Source organism: Sinocyclocheilus grahami, unplaced genomic scaffold (genome assembly GCF_001515645.1).
Source record: "Sinocyclocheilus grahami isolate Dianchi unplaced genomic scaffold, SAMN03320097.WGS_v1.1 scaffold986.1, whole genome shotgun sequence".
Classification (NCBI taxonomy): domain Eukaryota; kingdom Metazoa; phylum Chordata; class Actinopteri; order Cypriniformes; family Cyprinidae; genus Sinocyclocheilus; species Sinocyclocheilus grahami.
Genome location: NW_015506165.1, coordinates 373674 through 396535, shown reverse-complemented (window position 1 = coordinate 396535; position 22862 = coordinate 373674). Strand labels below are relative to the sequence as shown.

Here is a 22862-nt window from a genome sequence, read left to right as displayed (position 1 = left end):
GACACTGTCAAAGTCATCTCATAAATATCCCAGTGGTACAAACAGAGCAAAACTGTTGACTCACAGGGCTAAAGCTAAAAATCCCCTTTAAGAATCAAAGCTTCATGGACAAAGTCTATAACTCACAAACCCAAAGTGTACACATCAATTTAGTAATTAAAAACATTTAGGGAGGAGTGAACTTCATCTCTTGAAAACAACTTAAAACTGCAATGCATTCCAATAGTTATATGCATCTCACATCACTAGCTATCAGCACTATACCATTCTAACTTAAAGTGTTTCTTACATCACTGTTTGCTAAATACAGCATTGTGATGTTGCATTAAAAAAATATCAAGTCAAGTTCAAGTCCTGGTTGGGCATCAACGGTGTCTCACTTTGGGTGAATGTTGAAAGTATACAGTGACACCATTGATGATTTCCCAAGACAAGCTATAAATAACTGTTTTCACACTAATACAACTAAGTGACAGATCTTCGAGCTTAACGTGACAAGTAAACCTCCAAGTAAGCAAAATGCTACTATAATAAAATAAAATAAAAAAACCTAAGCGAGAACAACAAAGTTCCATGTAAACAATTTCCTAAGATAGGCTACTGTTATTGTAACTGTTGTAAAAACCAAATTACAGCAAATTACCACATTTTTACTGTAAAAACAACAACTGCACTAAAGTATCTGTTAATTTTATGGTTGTTCGGTTAATTTTCGCGGGCGAAATTTCAATGGGAATTTTGCCTGAGGGCGAAAGATTTCCTCACAGATTTTGCCGTGAATTCTCCGCCTTGAACAGAAGCTGCTTGGTTTGAAACCCTTACGAAAACTAACCATGGTTTAAAAAAAAAGTTTATACAAACGGTAGCTAATTCATATGCAAAAAAAGAGAGAGCGAAAAAAACATGGTTATTACACTTTCACTATAAGAAAAGTAATTAAGGGATAGGCCTATGTGTTGTGTGAGCTGTGCTTCACTATACTGACAATAAACAATGACCAGTTTTGCCCGCGAAATAATGTGACCGCACCTTAAAGAAATATTCCATTACAAACTGCATACTGTAGTGTAGGCTACACTGCATATTTATAGCATGATATATTATTGGGCACATACCCTTTGTCACCACAGCCCGGCGACGGAGAGTTGTGTCAAGCCTGAAGAGTTTTGCTCCTCCTTCTTAAAGCTCTGGAGGTGTTGCGCTCCTGCCATGCAGCAAAAACACCATCGTGTTCCTAAAGTTCAGACGTCTGGTTGGACGCAACCTGTACGGAACGGGGAGGCTCCGTATGTGCGCTGTATGGTGATGTGTGTCAGAGCTTCCCTTCAGGAGAAATTATTCCTGCCTAATGAATGACCGTACAAGAGTCTTGAAAGTCATTCTTTTATTACGCTACGTGGTCTCTTGTGGATAAAACAACGCACGCTTGCTTCCCGTTTCGCATTTTATAGGTAAGCACTGCAACAAATTATTCATTTAGATGCTCGCTGAATATGACAGAATGTAAACATTAAAAAAATATTTAATATAGGCTATCTTTATGGGTTCTTTAATAGATCTATATTTGGGTTGCACAAAGCATTTCAGTGTGCTACACTGGAAATAATAATATGGAATTCATGTTTAATTCTGAAACTTTTGTTTAGGCTACTTTTGTTGCGAAAACAAATTGACAGTGAATAACAGTGTTAAAACGTTTGAAAGTTTCTGATCTCATGAGCTTTCAAAGTGGCTTCACTAAAGCACGTCTGTTTTAAAATTATGCGCTTCGTACCAGGTAACCCAAGTCAATATATCATATTGGGCAAGAACTGCTTGGTCGGTGATAAATGGTTGTGAATTAAAGTACGTTCCTCTATCTCATTATCCCTCATAATAAACACAAACACAATGAAACATAACGAATGCATTCTATTTTGAAGCGACAAATCTTAATAGTGAGTCAGGAAGTTATAAAAATTTGAATGACGTATGTATTAGGCTATATTATATAACATACATACACTACATTACATATTTATTACATTATGTTATATGTGCGAATATGGTGGTGTGTTTTGGGGCTGACATTCTTATACGGTTTGAGTGGCTGTACATATGTGCATGTGTGAACAGATTGCAAAAACACCACTGTGCTTTTAACCACAAAGTTAGATTAAACGTTAATCGCGTTCTCCTGTGGAGATAACCACAACAGTTCTGTTCATTATCAGTCAGTACATCTACAAAACAAGGTGCTATCAATCTACATCACTTTTAGCACAAATAGACTATATCACATAAACAGTGCTGGGATGCCACAAGACAGCATTGTGCAAGACCATCAGCAGCATCATAGCAAAGTATCATAACATCTTTTTTGTTATTAATTTAAGTTATATAAAAGGGTTAAACAGTGCATGGGGTGTACAGTAGATTATGCTCAGTCATTCTGGCTTTTAAACCCATTATCTGTGTTGCTTCAAAGACACCTCAACAGTTGAGAAGAAAAGTTTTGTGGAGGACTCTATTAAGACGTACTTTACAGCAAGGGTTGAGTGACATGCTGAGATTTTGGCCATTCATTTTAGTGATTCTGGATAGTTCTGGTAATCCTCCTCAGCTGTATGCCACTTTTTATTGCTCAGTGGTTGGTTAGAAGTCTGAAGGAGATGCTGAAATGGTCATAACCTTTAAATACCCAGTAGATCATCATAACAAATGAGGGGTAGCATCTGTGAAGTTAACAGGTTTTAGCATACAGTCTTAAAAATGAAGGTTCCAACCGGAGGTTTTCGCAATAATAGCAAAGAAAAACTTTTTTTTGGTTTCACAAAGAGCCTCCCCAGTGAACAGTTCTTAAAAGAACCACTTTTCTTAGTGTGAAGAACATTTTAATAATCTGAAGAATCTTTTGTGCAATGGAGAGATCCCATAGTTGGTAAAGATTCTTTATGGAAGCATCATTGCCAATAAAGAACCCGTTATTTTTAAGAGTGCACACTCTCTAAAAAGGACCTTAGCTTTTTAATCTTTAGCATATCCTTTAGAAAACCATATTTTGCTGGCAGGAACTCAGAAACCAATATGCTGGTCCAAAGATCCTATAATGTAACAAACTATTTTCATCATCAACCATCAGAACCACATAAGCATTTCAAGAACTTAATATACTTTTCTGGAGGAGTTAAGAACGCTTTGAAGAACCTTTATTTTTTTGGCTGTGTGCAGATAAAGTTTCAACAGTTTAACAGATTGCATAAGCACACATTCGTACTGCACTCAACTGACCCTTTGAGCAGAAAACCCAAGATATTATTTGCTTGTTTTTTAGCGAGATATTGTTTATGAATGACCTCAAAGCAGACCAAGAACCCAGCTGCGAGTAAAATCCGATCCGTCATTAGTAATCTGTGCTGCACTCCTTATGTAATGTGTGATAATAACTGTAGTAAGCATGTTAACATGTTCTTCTCATTTTTGTTCAGTCAGACTTAGAGATCAGCTGGCAGGCTGCCAGTCATCGTTCGGGAGAGGCAAACACGAAGGGGGTACTTAGGCTACGAAGGAGGGCTGAGCGTATGAGAAAAGCAAAGACAGAGATATAGAAGGAGAGCAAGCAAAAAGCACAGGCAAACATTCCTGACGCGGTGTCTCAGCAATTTAATTAAAGGGACTAGTGGGATGTTATAGTGGGCATTCGGAGGTGAAGGCTTAAACCCCAATACCCCACCCCCCACCCCACGGCCAGGCTTGGACTAATCCCAAGGGTCAGCTAATAAGATCTTGGGTCATGCCACCATGACAACTAAATAGGGGAGTATCTCAAAAGGAGCTTCCCAGTCACAGTTAATAACTGCATGATGGACGTTAAGACACAGTGAGCAGGAATAAGTGTGTGCAGATGCTAAGTTAAGAATGACCTTAATTAGTCTGCGGTAGAGTCAAGTGTCTGACATCTGAAGGTTATTTAGTTAGAAACACTTTGATTGTAAAGATTGGGTCTTTTGTGTCTTGAGTGCGACTCTGGCTGTTGTGAAAGGTCAGATGGAAACACGTCACTTCTGGTTTGGATTATACTGATCACTCAAAATCACAAAAATCTGTTGCAGTAGTGACTGCCAAAGCATGAGCCCTCCTACTAAGACTGGGATTTGATTTTCCTTTGGTTCAATCCTCCTTAAAGTGTTGGGTAAACAAAGAGTTGCAATACAGGAGCATTAAGCATGAAACAATGGGACAACATTCAACCTTACTAGTGTCAGAGAGCTCGGAACACATTCAGTGTATTTCCTGGCCCTGATATGTTCTTTTTATTATTATTAGTTCTTTTATTATGCTTTTAGCTACTGTTTAACACATTTTACTTCAAATTGTACCTCAAAAATCAGCTCAAAAAGTTTGATGTTCGTAGATTCCATATGGGCCTGTGGCAAACAAAAAAATATACCTGAATTAGGATAATTGCTTTCTCAGGAACACAAACAGAAGCATCAAAAGTAATATATAATAAATATAAAATAAACATTCAGATCAAGATTGTCCATATTGGAGAGAATCTCCATGTTCTCCATAATCTGAGTTTGAAGTTTTCTTCAATAACTAAACTTGGTCTTAACTTAGTTTTTGTAATAACATTTGGACCAGGAGTGTTGGAAATTGCTAACTAAAAGTAGTAATTGAAATACATTTTCAGTAGCTTCACAGGCTGATCATTACCGTGTTTTAGATTCTTGTGTTTTTTTAATTGTATCTAATATCAATCTTAAATGTAAGAAAATGTAGTTGAATTGAATATAAATCCACTTTAAATGTAAGCTTCCCCACCAGTGCTGACAAGAGATAAGCAAGACTGGTGAAGAAAAGCTCAAGTACTGTATTATCTCATGATTTGGCTTTTAGGATTTATTTTATGTATGCTCTGCTATGGTGTCCACTTGTAAAAACAGAGTTTAGATTGTAGCCCTGCTGTGTGTGTGATCATGAGCAGAGTGAAGGCAAGAGCCAATGCCAAGAGAAACAAAGAAAAATAAACACACACATAAAGCATAACAGAGGTCAGAACAATGTTAGAAATAAGCATGGACAAGACTGGATGCTATGCTAAAATACTTTCTTAATATGCAGAGACAGATTTACAAAAGCCATTTGTTGATTGAATCCCCCGAGAAGCGGGGATTCAAAACATCTACTCTGTTTTTTTGCACATCCCGACCAACAGCACATAGCAACACTAGTTCAACCAATAGTGGGAGTTCGGGGTGGAGCTATCTGTTTATTCAACCAATAGAAGATACAAGCAGAAACCTGTTTGAAAACAATCATTGTTTTGCAGTTTTTGAGGATACATAGCCTACTCTGCAAGTAAAACATCTCCCAGGTGCACTGAGAACATCTTCCACTCTTTTTAAAATCTTTTTTCTTTCTGAATGTGAACTGTAACATCTTGTTATTCGCTTGAGGAGTTATGGTGTTTGGCTGCATCTGTTGGGTGGTGTTCAGGTTTTCACAAGTTAAGAACAGCAAACATCCGTCTGCCGTCCTTCAAATGCAGTTACTCGGGAGAATGCTGTTTGATCAAAGGGATCTGCTTCTATGATTACTTTGGCTGCTACATGAGTTATATTAAAGCTGCAACAGTGAGTTATAATACAAACATACTAAACATGCACATCTGATAAAGAAGATGCTCAAAAATACATACTGCATACAAAAAGTCATTGAGCTTTTTTATGAATTAAATTGATCAAAAGTGACTAAATATACACTTACAATGTTTTAAAACACTACTATTTCAAATAAATGCTTTTCTTTTTTTCTACTCATCAAAGATTCCTGAATAAATGTATCACAGTGACAATGAAGTCTGAAGTAATGGGTGCAGGAAATTTAGCTTTGAATCACAGGAATAAATTACATTTTAAATATATATTAAAATGGAAAAGAGTCAAAGTTTTAATTGTAAATATATTTTTTCACAGTATAACTCTTTTTATTTTTGATCAAATAAATGCAGCATTGGTGAGCATAACCGACTTCTTTCAAAAACATAAAAATGAGCTATTAGCTAATCTTATTAGCTAAAAAAACGTTCATGGATAGTTCAATCAAAAATGTCAATTCTATCACAAAATAAGATCTTTAAATCTTCTTTTGTGTCCAATGTTGTCCAAACATCATTGGACCCCACTGACTTTCATTGTATGAAGAAAAAAGCTAATTTCGTGTTCCACAGAAGAAAGACAGTGATATTATGAGTACATGATGACAGAATTATCCTTTAGAGATGTAAGTGACATCTATTATGAATGGCTAATCCCTCTGCATATTCACACGGCAAAGGCACAAAACTAACTTGAGAATACTGATAGAGTCACACTGAGGTCACTTGTACGCTTTAATTGATCAGTGCCACAAATGAATGGTCTCAAAACAAATTCATCAGCAGACTGCCAGGACAGGATCAGATAAGCCTTTTAAACACACACACACACACACATTGTATTGGACTGTCTTTCATTGCTTTTCAGCGAGCTGCAACAGCACACAAACAGATCAGTGTGCTGGAGAGTGACAGAGAACTTCCCTATAGTATTTAGTTACTTTAGCCACGCTTACACCATGTCTACACATTACAAGCAACAGCTACACCATTCAAAGGAGGTAAATGTCACCAGGGAGCCCCAATGTCACCGTGCATGGTACAAACATGTCGGGACAGGCAGAGAAATTGATTTGATCTTGTTCCAACATACCTCATCATCACTGGAGTTGAACTGCATCTGGTGTCACATTCGTTTATTTGTTTTAATGGGCTGGTGGTTGTAAATAGATCTGCTATGTAATTCAGGACTGAGGTGTTGAGCTCTAAACAGCGCTTCTGTGTTGATTTTGTAGTATTTTGGTATTTCGTTTGTTGCCCCTTTGTTTTAAAGGCATTTGCGTTGTATGAACTGAGTTTTGTGAAAAGAGCATCTTGTGTTTCAGTGGAAGCAAGAACATCTGACCTTTTCAACAAAGGAGATCATATGCACAGTATCACAAATGTGATTATTTGATGAATGGCCTAGAAATTGCGTAGAATCGTACAGTATATCAGATTTGAGATTTGGTCTGATAGACTGAAGTCTTTAGAGCCCCTGACACAGAAAAGTCTCAAGCTGACACAGCTGGTCAGAAGACAGGGCACCCCCTGCGGGGCAAGAAGGGGGTGGTGGGGCGATTTGTTCCAGCACGTCCCAGCCGTGAGTTCTCTCCCTTTTGCACTACGTTCAATTAAATTTCTTTCAACTACAGGCACACTAAATTCATATTCTAATTCACATTAAAGGTTATAGTTCACCTAAAAAATGCTGAAAATTCATCCAAGATGTAGAAGAGTTTGTTTCTTCATCAGAACAGATTTGGAAAAATGTATCCTCTTTTGTGAATGGGTGCCGTCAGAATGAGAGTCCAAACAGCTGATAAACACTAAGGAATTCTATTCCTTAAAGCAATGTATTGTAACTTAAAAGTTGTTTTTGAATGTCACTGTATTGTATTTTAACAGGCCGAGGAAGGGGTGTTACAGTTTTTAATTATGTGCCTATAAGAAAATTTATTCTGAAACTTGTGAATATTGCAAGGTTATTCGATTAATAAATAAAAAGTTATTTGACAAACAGCTGATAAAGATATCTCAATAATCCACAAACAATCCACACCACTTCAGTCCTGTCCATCATTAACATGAAACGAAAAGCTGTGTTTTTAAGAAACAAATCCATCAAGATGATTTTAACTTCAACCTGTCACTTCCAGTTAAAAGTCCATGATCCATAAACCCCTGTTGTCCTCTCATATCAAAATGCAACAACTGTTTTCTTTGTAAACGGTGCTTGATCTGTCCATATTTCTCTCTTAATTCAGACAGGCTGATGTTTTCACTGGATAATGCAATATTATGGATAGAGGACTGTCTACTTTTGTTGGAAGCAACAGTTTAAAGTTAAAAACATCTTAATGATGAATTTGTTTCTTACAAACATGCAGCTTTTTCGCTTCAAAAAGATATTAATTGATGGACTGGAGTGGTGTGGATTACATGTGGATTATTGTGCTGTTTTCTATAAGAAAATTTATTCTGAAACTTGTGAATATTGCAAGGTTATTCGATTAATAAATAAAAAGTTATTTGACAAACAGCTGATAAAGATATCTCAATAATCCACAAACAATCCACACCACTTCAGTCCTGTCCATCATTAACATGAAACGAAAAGCTGTGTTTTTAAGAAACAAATCCATCAAGATGATTTTAACTTCAACCTGTCACTTCCAGTTAAAAGTCCATGATCCATAAACCCCTGTTGTCCTCTCATATCAAAATGCAACAACTGTTTTCTTTGTAAACGGTGCTTGATCTGTGCATATTTCTCTCTTAATTCAGACAGGCTGATGTTTTCACTGGATAATGCAATATTATGGATAGAGGACTGTCTACTTTTGTTGGAAGCAACAGTTTAAAGTTAAAAACATCTTAATGATGAATTTGTTTCTTACAAACATGCAGCTTTTTCGCTTCAAAAAGATATTAATTGATGGACTGGAGTGGTGTGGATTACATGTGGATTATTGTGCTGTTTTTATCAGCTGTTTGGACTCTCATTCTGATGGCACCCATTCACTGCCCTGGATCCCAGCTTCAGGTTCACATTTAATTCATATTCAAATTCAAATGAATTTCTTGTACATAACTAGCATATAGCATAACTATATATATATTTTTTCACTTAATTCAGGCCAATTCACTTCTCGTTCACATTCATCAGTTTCATATTAAAATTCTAATTCAAGTTTTCCCATGCAGTCATTTTTATGGTTATCTCTGATTTCATTGTTTTTCTCTTTATCTAGCTCAGTTCAATTCATTTCATGCTCAACTTTAGGTTCACATTCAATTCATATTCAAATTTAAACTAATTTGGTGTAGCCTAAAAACAGCTCTTTTCCATGAAATTGGAAGCAACAGTTTAAAGTTAAAAACATCTTAATGATGAATTTGTTTCTTACAAACATGCAGCTTTTTCGCTTCAAAAAGATATTAATTGATGGACTGGAGTGGTGTGGATTACATGTGGATTATTGTGCTGTTTTTATCAGCTGTTTGGACTCTCATTCTGATGGCACCCATTCACTGCCCTGGATCCCAGCTTCAGGTTCACATTTAATTCATATTCAAATTCAAATGAATTTCTTGTACATAACTAGCATATAGCATAACTATATATATATTTTTTCACTTAATTCAGGCCAATTCACTTCTCGTTCACATTCATCAGTTTCATATTAAAATTCTAATTCAAGTTTTCCCATGCAGTCATTTTTATGGTTATCTCTGATTTCATTGTTTTTCCCTTTATCTAGCTCAGTTCAATTCATTTCATGCTCAACTTTAGGTTCACATTCAATTCATATTCAAATTTAAACTAATTTGGTGTAGCCTAAAAACAGCTCTTTTCCATGAAATAGTTGGTTTAGATTTGGTTTAGTTTAGTTTCTCTCTTATTCTCTTTCTCTGGCATGGATGCTTTCCACACCTGTGCAGTGTGAGTAAACGTCTGCTGGACTCTTTGACTGCAGATCAATTTTAATCATCATTTAACTCTCAAGGCTTTGACTGGTGACTGACACTAGCGCCTGAAATCTGTGTACTTGCGTATGAGTCATGGCATTAAGATCTATGGCGTCAGGCCAGCAATGTTTTGACACCTATTATGTGTTACGTAGTACATGGAATAACCATAAAGAATGTGTTAACTTGAATAACTTGCTGCTGAATGTGTTTAGCAGGTGTACAAGTGTTAACCTCAGTCAGATACATATTCTTGTATGGTTTGTGTGTGTGTGTATGTGTTTTTTTTTTTTTTGAGAGATGTCAAGGTGAAAGCGGTTATGATTAACTCTATTACACACATATTTAGTCTGAAGGTAAACCAGAAAAACAGAGCTTAAAAACTACAAGGAACCTGTCCTAAACCAACTAAACCTGCACAGAGAGAGAGAGAGAGAGCAAGAGCAAGAGAGAAAGAGACATGTATAGACAAGTACAAACAGTTCTCCCTCACTCTTCATTTGTCACTACACAATTCAAGTGCAGTTTGCCCTTTTTAAACCGATCAATGATTGATTGCACATTTTATTGGTACAGTTAGTCTATATATATATATATATATATATAAAAAAAAATTGATAAAAAATATGAATATAAATTCATATTTTATTCATACAATAAAATTAATATGTTAATATATCATGTATTTAATGTTAATGAAGAATTGTAATGTGTATTTTGAAGTTTTAATGAGTGTTTAATAATTGAATGAGGATAATTTAATGGACATTATTATTTGAGGCCTATTTTCCAAGCTATTTCGCATGTAGTTACAATGAATAAGCTTTCAAGCTTTAAAAGTGATATACAGTATCATAAAAGATGTTCATATAACTCATTATAGTCGAATTGGAGCATTTCATAACCATAACATTAAAGGGGTCATATGATGCTGCTAAAAAGAACTGTATTTGGTGTAATGAAATGTGTTTATGCTGTTTAAAGTAAAAAAAAACACATCATTTTCGACATACTGTACATTATTGTTTCTCCTCTATGCCCGGCTTTCTGAAACGCGTCGATTTTTACAAAGCTCATCGGTCTGAAAAAGCGAGATGTGCTCTGATTGGCCAGCTATCCAGTGCGTTGTGATTGGCCGAATTCCTCAAGCGTGTGACGGAAATGTTACATCCCTTACCATATTGTGATGCCTGCGGCAACCCCATGTGACGACCCCAGGCTGGACTCCGCTTCGTCCACGGTGAAAGCCGATCCGACGATCCACAGCACGAAGTTGATATATTTCCTCAGCGACCAGCAAGGATCAGCTCCAGGTATGATGAAGCGGATATTGTCCTCTTTTGGAAGGCCAAACAAAGTAGTTTCGCTTTCACAACGAAAAACACAGCGTCTTCACGACATGGCAGCAACAACAATACTACAGCGAGAATAAAAGTTACGCCTTCTTTCTTTGTGTGAACATTTGGGCGGCGTTATGCAAATCTTCCCAGATAGTGACATAGATATGTGGGGGCGTGTTAGAACGAGCCATTTTAGGTAGGCGTGGCTGACTCTTAACTTTTATAAAGAATATCTCTTTGGATTTGAGACTTTAGTCTTTGCAACTTTACAGATCTTCTTTATGCACCAAGAGCTTGTAACACTCCAAAGAGAAAAGAAAAATTGAAATCGCATCATATGACCCCTTTAAGACGTACTTTTGGAAAATATAACTTTATTCTTATAATAAAATAAAAACGCAATTTAACTACTCCATAGCAAATTACTTCTTTGCCCAATGGAGTATGAAAATAAATTCTAAACAAGTCTTAATATCTGTATGCAAATGTGTTTCTGAACTACATTCATCATGTTTTATGAATGAGTGTAAAAGAGCTGTACTTTTTGTATAGCATATTCATAAAGAGAGAGGCACAGAGCAAATATGAATCATGCACACACAATGCCATGGCTTCAGATTATGCCACCTAACAGCATGCTAGTCATAGCAGCAACATATTACAGGCAACCAAGTAGCAAACGCACTGACCTTTCAAATGCAGCCCTTCAGAAAGAAATGTGCAACACAAAAGGATGCTAAGAACACCAAATTACATCTTTCATAAACACACCCATCTTAAAATGCTTCTCGTGCCAGACATGCTACAGTTTACAGGCATAGTTTTTACCACAGTAGGTAGGTAGGCAGATAGATAGATAGATAGATAGATAGATAGCTAGATAGATAGATAGATAGATAGATAGATAGATAGATAGATAGATAGATAGATAAGCACCTTTGTAACAGTATATGACAGGCTGGCGTGTGTCAGCGGCATGTGTAAGTTGGTCTACTTTGGTCTTTTGTCTTGTTAAGTTTCTCACGTTTCACACAGAAATGCGGTGTCTCTGCCGAGGTGCACAGCTAGCAGGTGTGCACATGCACACAGAGTACATTGTAACTTGAACTGCCTGCAGGCCCTGGGCAAAATTGTGGGAGGACGGTCTACCTTCATTGCACTTAGTCTGGTTTTTTGCACTAGTCTTGAAGTGTGTGTTTGTTTGTATTAATATGTTGGGGGAAACTACTTGTTAAGTGGACCTAATTATGGTTATTTAATAATAGTCCAAAGAAATCTGAACCTAAAATTTGAGTTCTTGACATTAATAAATTACATTTGCGCCTTTAAATTGATGCTACACAAATAGAGAAAACAGAGCAAAAGCACTCAAATAAAAACAGGGAGGGAAACACCCATAGTGCACTGGGCTCAATGATTTTAGAGACTGTCCGTGAGCAGGGATACCAAAAAAAAGCCCTGGAGTTGTTGACAGTCCACCTCATGACTCGTTTTACGGACTTTTGCTGACAAATAAACAGGGATATCTTGGTGTAGGTACCACAGAAAGATAATAAACATAGTTTATTTACCCCTCACAAAAATTAACTATGGTTTTGCTGTAGTAAATGTGTAGTAACCATGTTTTTTGGCCTATTGATTACCATTTGTATAACCACAGGTTTTTTTTTTTTTTAGATTTATTTTTGTCATTTTTGCCTTTTTATTAGGATAGGAGAGTATTGTAGACAGGAAGCGAAGTGGATCGGGAAAGGGCGGCGAGCGGCGTTTAAGTATCCTGAGTGTAAAGTAAGCTTTGTCAGAAGAACCATAGCCTTGTAGGCAGCAGATAAAAACATGAAGGCACAACTGCACCTAAGACAGCATGAGTTCGAGTCCCAGCTAAAGGTACTTTCCTACCTCTGTTCTCTTCTCACCTCTCCCACTGTTTCCTGTCTCTCATCCTGCTGCCCTGCCTATTAATGGTAAAAAAAAAAAAATGTAACCACAAAAAAAAAGAAAGAAAGAGCAACCTCTGAGCAATAAAACATTTTTAGAATAGTGTCTTGAAAGCAATTACAGCAAAGACAATATAGAGATCGTCCATGTTCTCACAGCCAATTCTCATTTTGGACTCCTCCTCGTGTCTCAGTTGTGTCTACTTAAATTTGACCTAAAGAATTTCAGGAGAAACATCTAAAACACTGTTGATACTAAAATGAGAAATATATGAGAATCACAACTAAGTCTCCTGAACTTAGGAAGAGCAAACTCTAAGCAATATTTTTCTTTCCTCTGGGAATACAAAGCTGGTTTAAAATCAGTGAACTCACCCTTTAATAAGTTTTTTATTTATTTAATAAATTCTTTAAGTTTTAAGTAGTTTTTTTCCTGCACAACCTTGGGTTTACTGTAAATTAATCCTCCTTTTTTTAAAGAAACTTTTTAGCTCGTTCTTGAGTTGGGTCTTCGAAGATTACATATCAACACATTGATTTTTTTTTTTTTTTTTTTAAGTAATTCAGCATTCCTGGTCTTATTGCACAAGATTCACAAAGTGCTATTCTTGCTATTTTTCATGAAAATTAATTTTTTAAATATTATTTGTATAATATTTTATTGTATTTATTTTATTAATTATATATTTGTAATATCAAATAAAATAAAAAATTACGATAATCGTGTTACTATGACTTCACCTCATAAATTACTTTCCTGTTCTGCTGATGTTATCGGGTAACATAAAAGAGCCAAAATTGTTATGGTACTATAATGCCACTTTTCATGATCCAATCAATTCCCAATGGTTAAAATCCATCCAAAAAAGATGGGTTGCAATTGCTGAAAATTGTTGACATACAGTAAGCTATAGCGCTATAACATTAATGTAGATAGCAGAGCTCAGATCATGTGGTTTCGGATTTGTAGTCTCTGTTTACTTTGCATTTAGTCTCATTGATGTCTAAGGGAGAAAGAGTTAAGATACTGAAGCGATCTTATTGGTGATTTTAGTGCTAGTGGATGACAGCAAAGACTTGGCTCTGGCTCTGCTTTAGAAGCTCTTGTTGTGGTTGAAGTGAAGCATGAAGAAAATCACAGTTGCCCTGATGAATCTGTTTTGTATTTTAAATCAGCCACATGTTCATGGGCTTGATTCAAGCATGCGTAAACACAAACAGCTGCTTATAGGCATGTGCACACTCATACAGAATCCGCATTTAACTGCACATGCCTGTTTCTCTTTTGGTTTCCCTCCCTGAAATCCTCCCCCTACCCTAATCGCAAAACAGTTACTTAATGGGAGTGCGCTGTCACCCGGAGAGACCGTCCCAATGCTTTCTGGGTAACACAATCCAGCTGTGCTTAGGAGCTGCTGACGGAAATGTGTATTTATCTGTGTGTCAATATGTGTGTGTGTGGCTGAGTAATCTCAGGAAAGTAGCATTACAAGTATGTTATTTAAAGAAACACACATTCACACCTCTGCCTGTACTAAATGTAAATGTGAGTGAGTGAAACTATGTGTGTTGGTGTGTGAGTGTCCCACATTTTAACAACAGGTCAATTGCCAAGCTACTATTTAGAAAAAGTAATTACACTACAACTACTAAGAATAAGTAGTTTGTTAAATTGCAAACTACAAGCATTACGCAGTTAGCTACACTACTACCAAAAATATTTAGCTATACAACAAGCTACTAACAAATTTGTAGCTAAATATAGTTAGCAACACTACAGGCTGCTAACTAGCAGTTAGCTATACAAGCTACTGTTTAGCTATAGGCCACCACAAGCTAAATGCAAAAACTTTAGCTAAATATTTGTATTAGTTGGTTGTGATATAGATAAATGTCTAGCAAACATAAATACTTAGCTTCACCACAATCTACCAACATTAAGTTGCTAACTGCATTAGGCTAACTACTAAAGGGGATATTTTATTCAATATCTCTTAAATCAAATAACTGGTTATATCATATATAGATATACAGATATAGAGTATTTATCTGTAACTGGACTAGGCTAACTAACAACTAACTACCAACACCCCTTTTTAATTATTTTGGTTAAAAATGTTCATTAACATAATACTTAAAAGTTAGATAAAAAGCTGAACTGGGACATCTGGACAAAGTTTAAATTGAATCAGAAAATCATATTTGTACTGGTTAATTTAAAATAATGAACTGAATCACTAAAATTAATCCGTTCCCAGTGCTAGATTACACTCTTAAAAATAAAGGTGCTTCAAAAGGTTCTTCAAGCGATGCCATAGAAGAACCATTTTTGGTTCCACAAAGAACCATTCAGTCAAAGGTTCTTTAAAGAATCATCTCTTTCTTATTTTTTTGTAATCTGAAGAGCCTTCTTTCGCCACAAAGAACCTTTTGTGAAACAGAAAGGTTCTTCAGATGTTAAAGGTTCTTTATGGAACCATTTAGACAAAAAGGTTCTTCTATGGCATCGTGAAGCACCTTTATTTTTAAGAGTGTATGTCCATATCTTTTGTTTGAAAAAGTAAACAACTAAGCTATTATATGATGTTAAGTTAGTCATTTTTAGTTAGTTTAGTTCATTCCCCAACAACTGTTTCACTGTCTCTGGACTCTTCATGATAATCACATTCACAAAATACACACTTTCTTTAGTTTAAGTTTTCGGTTTCAGGTATATTTATTTAGAACTTCGCCATTCAAAAGCAGTTTTTAAAGGAAGGATAAAGGATGAAAAGGAATGAGTGAAAAACAAAACCCACACAAATACTCTGTAAACAGGATCATTCGAGGTATCTCATATCGTGTCTTTCCAGTTTCTAAATCTTGTTTTATGTCCCTTTCCAAGTCCTCTCTCTCATCACTCACTAATTAAAAAACATTCTTGTCAGAAGTAATGAGAAGTCTAATAAGAATACAAACGGATGTTGTTGTTTTTTTGATTTCTCATGCAGCTGGGCATTTATTCATCATTCATGGCTTATAAATAAAACAACGCTGAGCCAAACCCAGAGGGAGTGTGTGTGTCTGTGTGTGTGTTGGAGTGATACCTGTGTGTTGATTTTTGGGTGTGTGTAAGCATGCCGGTGTTCACGTGTCTGACGAGAGGCTAAAAGAGTGCTGTAAATCATCAGACTGACTTAATGTCAAAAGGATAGTTCACCCAAAAATTAAAATTACCCCATGATTTATTCACCCTCAAGCCATCCTATCTGTATATGCAAATCGACGTGTTTGTGTAAGAAAAATATTCATATTTAAAACTTTATAAACTGTAATCTCTAGCTTCTGCCAACTGTGGCGTTCCAGTGGATGACTTAGTACATAGGCTTATGAATTTAAATTAAAATAATTTTAATATTGTCCGTACAATGAAATTCAATGGGGTGCAAAACAACTTTGTCTTTAATTGTATGGAAAAAATAAATATATATATATACTGTATATATCTTATTTTGTGAAGATAATAGGAACATTCTAATGAAATGTTCTTTTTTTGGGTGAACTGTCTCCAACAATCCTTTTATAAATAGCATTCTGCATTTGTTATTAAATCAGTGACTACGATTAAGATCACTCTGATGTGTGATTTACAAAGAAAACAAGTCTTGATGACATTCAGCTCTGCTTCACCTGTGACCTCCTTCTGCACCTCATGCCATCCTCGTCAAACCTGTTTTCATGCAATCAGTTCTGACAGAAGATTGGCAAACAAGTACATGAACCCTGAAACAAATAAAGAAAGAGTGAGAGAGAGAAATGTCAAAACCTTAGGAGGCCCCATGCCTTCCTGTGATGAAGATAGATTTTTAGGGTTATTGCAAAATTCCTGCCGTGCCGGTGGGATTGTGCATATGCCGGAGAAGAAAGGGAGAACGGAAGGAGGGCGAGAGAAGACAGGAGAGAAAAGACGGGAAGGTAGCAACCCCCTTTAATGAAAGCTCTAGTTTCTGTTCAAAAGTCAAGCAACCTGCAGAGAGTCCAAACACATTATATAGCAAGGAAGATGGAATGGAAAGCCAAAACATACAAGAGATGTTTAAAACTGCAGCTGAAAGTACAGTGCCTAAAATATCAAAAACGAAATATATATAAAATAAGCTGGAGAGGAAAACCAAATGATGAATTATATGACTAAGATGAAACAGTAGAATAATTACAATTTTAATAATTGGACCAAATTGAATGTCAGATCATCTAATCATAAGGCAAACTCATACATACTCACTCTCCTTCCCATCCCTGCAGGAAAGTCGAGCTTAAGCTGTTTACCTTTGGAACATGATAGCTGGTTTCTAGCTGATCTCAGCTGTCAATTAGCTGGTAGACCAAATTATACCAGCAACAAACTAGCTGGTCAAGCTGATTTTTGGAAAGTGATGCCTGGTCGACCAGCCAATGACTAGCTTGGACCAGCTAATAAGTAGATATCACGTTCCAAAACACAGCGGCACAACAGAGTCAAACAGGCTTCTTCTATCAGATCAGATTAAAACAAAACAGTGTGAGCACATAAAATCACAAGCTTTCCTAATAACCAAGCCATTGCCCTTCAACAGGAGGAGGGAATGAAGGGGCAGAGAAAAAAGATAAATGGTTGATGTGAGAAAAAGAGGCTCACAAAAGGAAACTCGGACAGAAAAAAAGAATGAAAAGAGTGAGTACCTGCCAAACGAATGGTTGTTCATCTCCATCAATAGACTGGCCCTTTAGCAGCCAGGACTCTTGTTGGAACAGTAAACTATTCTTTGTACTCACAAACATACACATTGTTATATCAGCAGTGGAGAAGATGGCAGAGGCTTGGCCTAGGCTTTTGTTCACTAGAAAATCAAAGAGATTGTTGAACAATCACCAAAAAGGGACATACACAAAATAACACAAGGACTTTCACTGAAAATTAAGGGGCACCACTTAAGCTAGCAATTATTTATTTTTTGCACGTTTAGAAAGCTACTTATGTTTAGACAATGTAAGTTGTGTCAATGAAGAATCTCCAGGTTTGTGTGTGCTGGGCTTTGAAACGCTGGGTGGGCTGCTCTGAGGACACATTTTGGGATGAGGTCTAAACTCTCTGAGATGAACTCATTAAGCAAACAGTGGAAAGAGTGAAACTGAGTGCAAGGCAGGTCAACAGACATTCGGTCAGCTGGGCCATATACCACAGATGATCTCAGAAAATGCTGAAGGAAAATAAAGACAAAACTTTTTTAGCCACACAATGAAACAACCTTCAATTATAGTGCAGAGAGTCATGCACCTATTTATTCATCTTAACTAAGGAGGCATCAGTGACTAACTCAGAACTGACTCAAAAACACTTACAAACTTTCTGCCACAGCAGACCAAGCTTTTTTTTTACCTGCAGTATTTTTGTAATTTAAATATCAAAGTTACATTGGGCATGGCAATTCTGGTCATCACAACTGGAGGATTGCCCTGCAGGATGGTTGTTGTTTTCTCTGTGTAAGATTGAGTTTCAAAGCCTTGACAAAAGCTTCAAGTGTGCCATTTTCTGTTTGTAAGCCATATAAAGGAATTGTTCAAAACTGGTTTTGGTTCAGAACCCAAATTTTACATTTTGCATGGTCCCAAACGAATACCAAAATGGTTTAGCAAGGAGAACCATCTGAACATCAAACACTGAAATGTTTATTACCATGATCTGCATAGGCCAGGGGTGTCCAGCCTTGCTCCTGGAGGGCCCCAATCTGCACCATCACTGAGCACTTATAGTAGAGGCCCTGAAAACAAAACATTGATTTGCTGTTTCAGGTGTGTTTTATTAGGGCTGGAGTTAAACTCTGCAGGACTGGACAGGACAGTAGTCCTCCAGGAGTAGGACTGGACACCCATGTCAAAGGCCCATTGATGTGCAAACTCATATATACAATACAAGATCATCTATGTAAGTTTTGACATTGGGTTTCTGTTTTTTTTTCTATTGCAGGATTCAATCACAAAGGCTAGGCAGTGATCAATGATGCAGCCATTATCTCCCCTGTCTCATCTCATTTTGTTTCACTTACTGTGTGGATCTCTGAGCAGCAGATGTCCTCGAGAGTGCATGTGCAACTCCATTGGTGTCACCTTCTGTGTCCAGCAGAACTTGAGCAACATGCCTCGTGGCCTCCCCTCGTCCACAATGAACCTCTACGTCTTTCAGAACAACATCAACACCTTGCAGCAGCAGGACTTTATAGAGCTTGGCGAGCTTGGAATGCTGGACTTGAGTCAGAATGCCCTCAGTGAAATCCCTGATGAGGTGTTCAGCCCACTCTCCTCTCTACTCAACCTGGATCTCTCTTCAAACCACATCACCCACATTTCCAAAGACAGCTTTGCTGGACTGGTCAACCTGGAAAGGCTGTATCTCTACAGCAACCGCATTCAGAGCATTCACCCAGCTGCATTTGAGGGACTAGAGAACCTACTGGAGCTGAAGCTACAGGGGAATCATATTAGTGTGTTGCCAACTTTGCAACTGCCCAAGCTGCTCCATTTGGACCTTAGTTATAATAGTATCCCACCTATTGGACCTGAAGATTTACAGACACCACACCTTGAGTCTCTTAAAATAGCTGGACTGCGGCTGACCAGTCTGGATGAGGAGCTGCTAAGCAGCCTGGTGAACCTACATGTTCTGGATGTTTCCCAGAACCTGCTTGTAGAGATTCAACCTACACTGAAGGCAATGGGGGGCCTACGAAACCTCAATTTAACTGGGAATCCCTTGGGATCTATAAAACGAGAAGACTTCCGAAATTTAGTTAATTTGCTAGAGCTTGACTTGAGCAACCTTAATTTGCAAGGCTTTCCCGAGGGCTTCTTCAACCTTTTCCCCAAACTTGAGAAGCTCACTGCAGCAGAAAACCCCTTTAACTGCCTCTGCCCACTGGCCTGGTTTCCAGCATGGGTAAAGGATGCTCAAATAGAACTGCTGAGAATGGAGGAGACTCGTTGCCACTTTCCACCAATAAACTCAGGAAAAGTTTTGGCAAAGTTAGAGCATAAAGATTTTGGCTGTCCCACTACGACCATTGAGTTAACAAGCGCAGGGACAAGCAGTACTACAAGCAAGCCCACAAACTCCACTACACCATTAGGCACAATGCACGCTATTCCCCCGGCACCACCAAGTGAGATGGCCTCAGCAGACACAGACAGCTTCCCTCTTTCCCTGACCACTGCCTTCCCCAGAGAAATCATAGAAGATTCTGAAGAGGACATTATATGCCCCTCCAATATCTGTCTAAATGGGGGAACATGTGTATTTAACTCAAATCGGGAGGTTGTTTGCCTGTGTCCACCTTCAATGTCAGGACTCTACTGTGAGATTCAAAATCCAAGTTTCATTCCTCCACCTTCGCCTAGAGTTTCTATCGAGACCATTGCTACAGTCCAGCCCAACACAATCAGCTCCCTTCACATAACCAGCACTTCCATTTCCTTAGACCTTCACCGTTACATCCACACACGACCACACATCCGAGGAATTCGTCTGACCTACCGAAACTTGTCAGGCCCTGACCGGCGGCCACTACAGCTGAATGTGCCTCCAACTTACCCCGAATACACGCTTAGAGGTCTACAGCCAAATAGCACCTATTCTGTATGTGCTAGTCCTCTGGGAGAGCCTGTCCATGTCTCGGTTAGTGCCTGCATGGAGGCTCGCACAGCAGGAATCCCACACTCCTCCCATGAGCCAAGTTTTGACAGGACTGAACCTTCTTCCTCTCTCATACCCATCGTGGCAGCTGTGGCGGTGGTGATGGTTGTGGCCATCATAGCTACTGTGGTGGTTATCCACCGCAGGAGGAGATCCAAGGCTCCAGTAGATATGGATTTACATGAGACATCTCCTCTGGAGTTAGAGGGAGTAAAAACCAATCCAGAGAATGGTCTGACACATCCGAAACAACCCGAAATCACCCCTTGCCCATCTTTAGTGCAAAATACCTTGGAATACGAGGCACCTTTAATACAAGGACAGTGTCCAGCCAACAATAATGTAGCTTGTACAAAACCTTTGCATGTGTAAAAGGCATATTGCGCTATTCATACCTCTAGCCCACAGAGGGCAATTTGCTCCATGACTCCTGCAGGCGGGTGCAATGCAGACACTAGATAGACTCTGGTGGGTTGGTGAACATTTTAATGCATCCCAGCCAAACACTTAAACTGACTGCCAGTATTTAATCCAGGTGCATTTTTTACAGATGCCTTAAAGTGACTTTTATAACCATAAATATCAGACTCTATCAAGAATATTTCTCTGAGAAGTGGCCAGACATTACTGAACACAGTGTTGATAGGCTGGAAAACAGGTTTCTTTAAAGGTAGCTCATTAACTGTGTAGCTGGCTCTGGAAGTGGTAGACAGGAGTCAAAAGGTCATGCCTGGACGCCTGGACTTTTTTTTGTCCAGAAACAAATTGCACTGATCAGAGACACTGGGACTGTGCCTAAGAGGTGCCTAGAGAAGCTGAAAGTGATCAGCCTCTTAAAAGATGCTTCAAACTGGTGTTAAACATCCCTCTGTTCCTCTACACCATCTGTCCTGCACAGGAGATTATTTGCTGTGAAAAACAAAACAAAACATGAAGAGACATTTTCTTACGTTGTCTAGTTTACGCTGTTATGTTAAAGCTGTGTTATTATGTTTTTGTATTTTTAAAGGAACAGTTCACCAAAAATAAATTCTGGTATTGACTTACCCTCATGTCATTCCAAACCCGAATGATTGTCTTCCATGGATCAAAAAGCAAACTGTTGTAGAAAGAAAGTCACATGAGTTTGGGAAATTTTCATTTTTGGGTGAACTTTTTCTTTAAGCGCCATTTCTGTGTCCCTTTTTGTGTTTAGTTGTTGTGTTTGTTTTGACTTGTAAATATGAGACTGTAGCAAACATTCTTTCTCCTCTCACTTGAGTGCAACAAGTAAAAAGCTTTTACTTCTAAATGAAAACAAACTCACTTTACATGAGTGAAGTCTTCATCCTGCGTCTGTCAAAGAAACACTTTGCAAGACTATAAACACCCACAGCCATTTTTGACCTCAAACAAATTCCACACATTAACAAACACTAATACTATATAAGGATATGGATAACAAACGCTTTTAACAAAGCTGTTTTTTTAGGTGCCAACTTTCTAAAAATGTCCTGTGCTCATGCTTCACGGGCCCCAAATACAAACTAGGGGAAGTCTTCAAAGCCAGGTTTGGATTTTTTTTGTATTCATTGCCAAGCTGAATGCAGATGGCTTTGCTCATTTGTTTCAACCAGACTACGAAAACTAACAAAAGCATGCTATAGTACAGTGATGGTATCAGGTGCTAATACCATGGTATTTTCATATATACCAGGGTACTGAATGATTAAGCAAATATAAAAAACTTGTTTAATTTTATTTTTTTAGCTGAATTAATCAGCTTCCCCATGAATCTTCATTAAGCGTTTACTTCAGAAAAGAATATAACAAGACCCATGTACAACGAGACTGATAGTTTTTCTCTTTGAAAGTGCGAATGTGTTTAAGCCAAAAGTGTCATTGTGGAATTGCATGTTTATGAGCATTATCAGCACAGTAAAGTTGTGTTAAGAGAAATGGAGCCAGTAATCTAATCCAAAGTGAAGAAAGGTCAATTGTCAAATTCTCCCCACTTTCAGCAGCCCCTTTTTTAGCCCTGCGCCACATATTTGTGACCGTATGCAGTATGTGCGCTGAAGATGTCAGCGTCTAGCATATCTAAATGTTTGAACTGGAAAGTGGAACAGCTTTACACAGCATGAGGGGCTTCAAATATTTGAAACATTTTCAAAACCGCTTTCAAGTCCCATGCTTACTTTGGGATGCTTGTTGTTTCTCTCTTTTGTTGTGCACAAAGCCAAGTCTTCTCTCTTTTTTTGGATGTAAAAAATGTGTACTCTTTGGAAGAAAAATGTGACATCTGTTGA

The 22862-nt window shown here is 37.7% G+C and overlaps 1 protein-coding gene across 1 annotated transcript; it reads left to right on the top strand.

Moving 5' to 3' along the window:
- Positions 1-1249: 1249 nt before the first annotated feature.
- LOC107565178 (vasorin-like) lies at positions 1250-22853 on the top strand. Its single transcript, XM_016250400.1, has 2 exons — positions 1250-1451; positions 18856-22853. The coding sequence occupies exon 2, from the start codon at positions 18886-18888 to the stop codon at positions 20944-20946; it is 2061 nt and encodes a 686-aa protein (XP_016105886.1). The 5' UTR covers positions 1250-1451; positions 18856-18885; the 3' UTR covers positions 20947-22853.
- Positions 22854-22862: the final 9 nt, after the last annotated feature.

Excerpts from the sequence above, each read along its gene's own strand:
- LOC107565178 (XM_016250400.1), top strand. The coding sequence starts at position 18,886 with ATGATGCAGCCATTATCTCCCCTGTCTCATCTCATTTTGTTTCACTTA.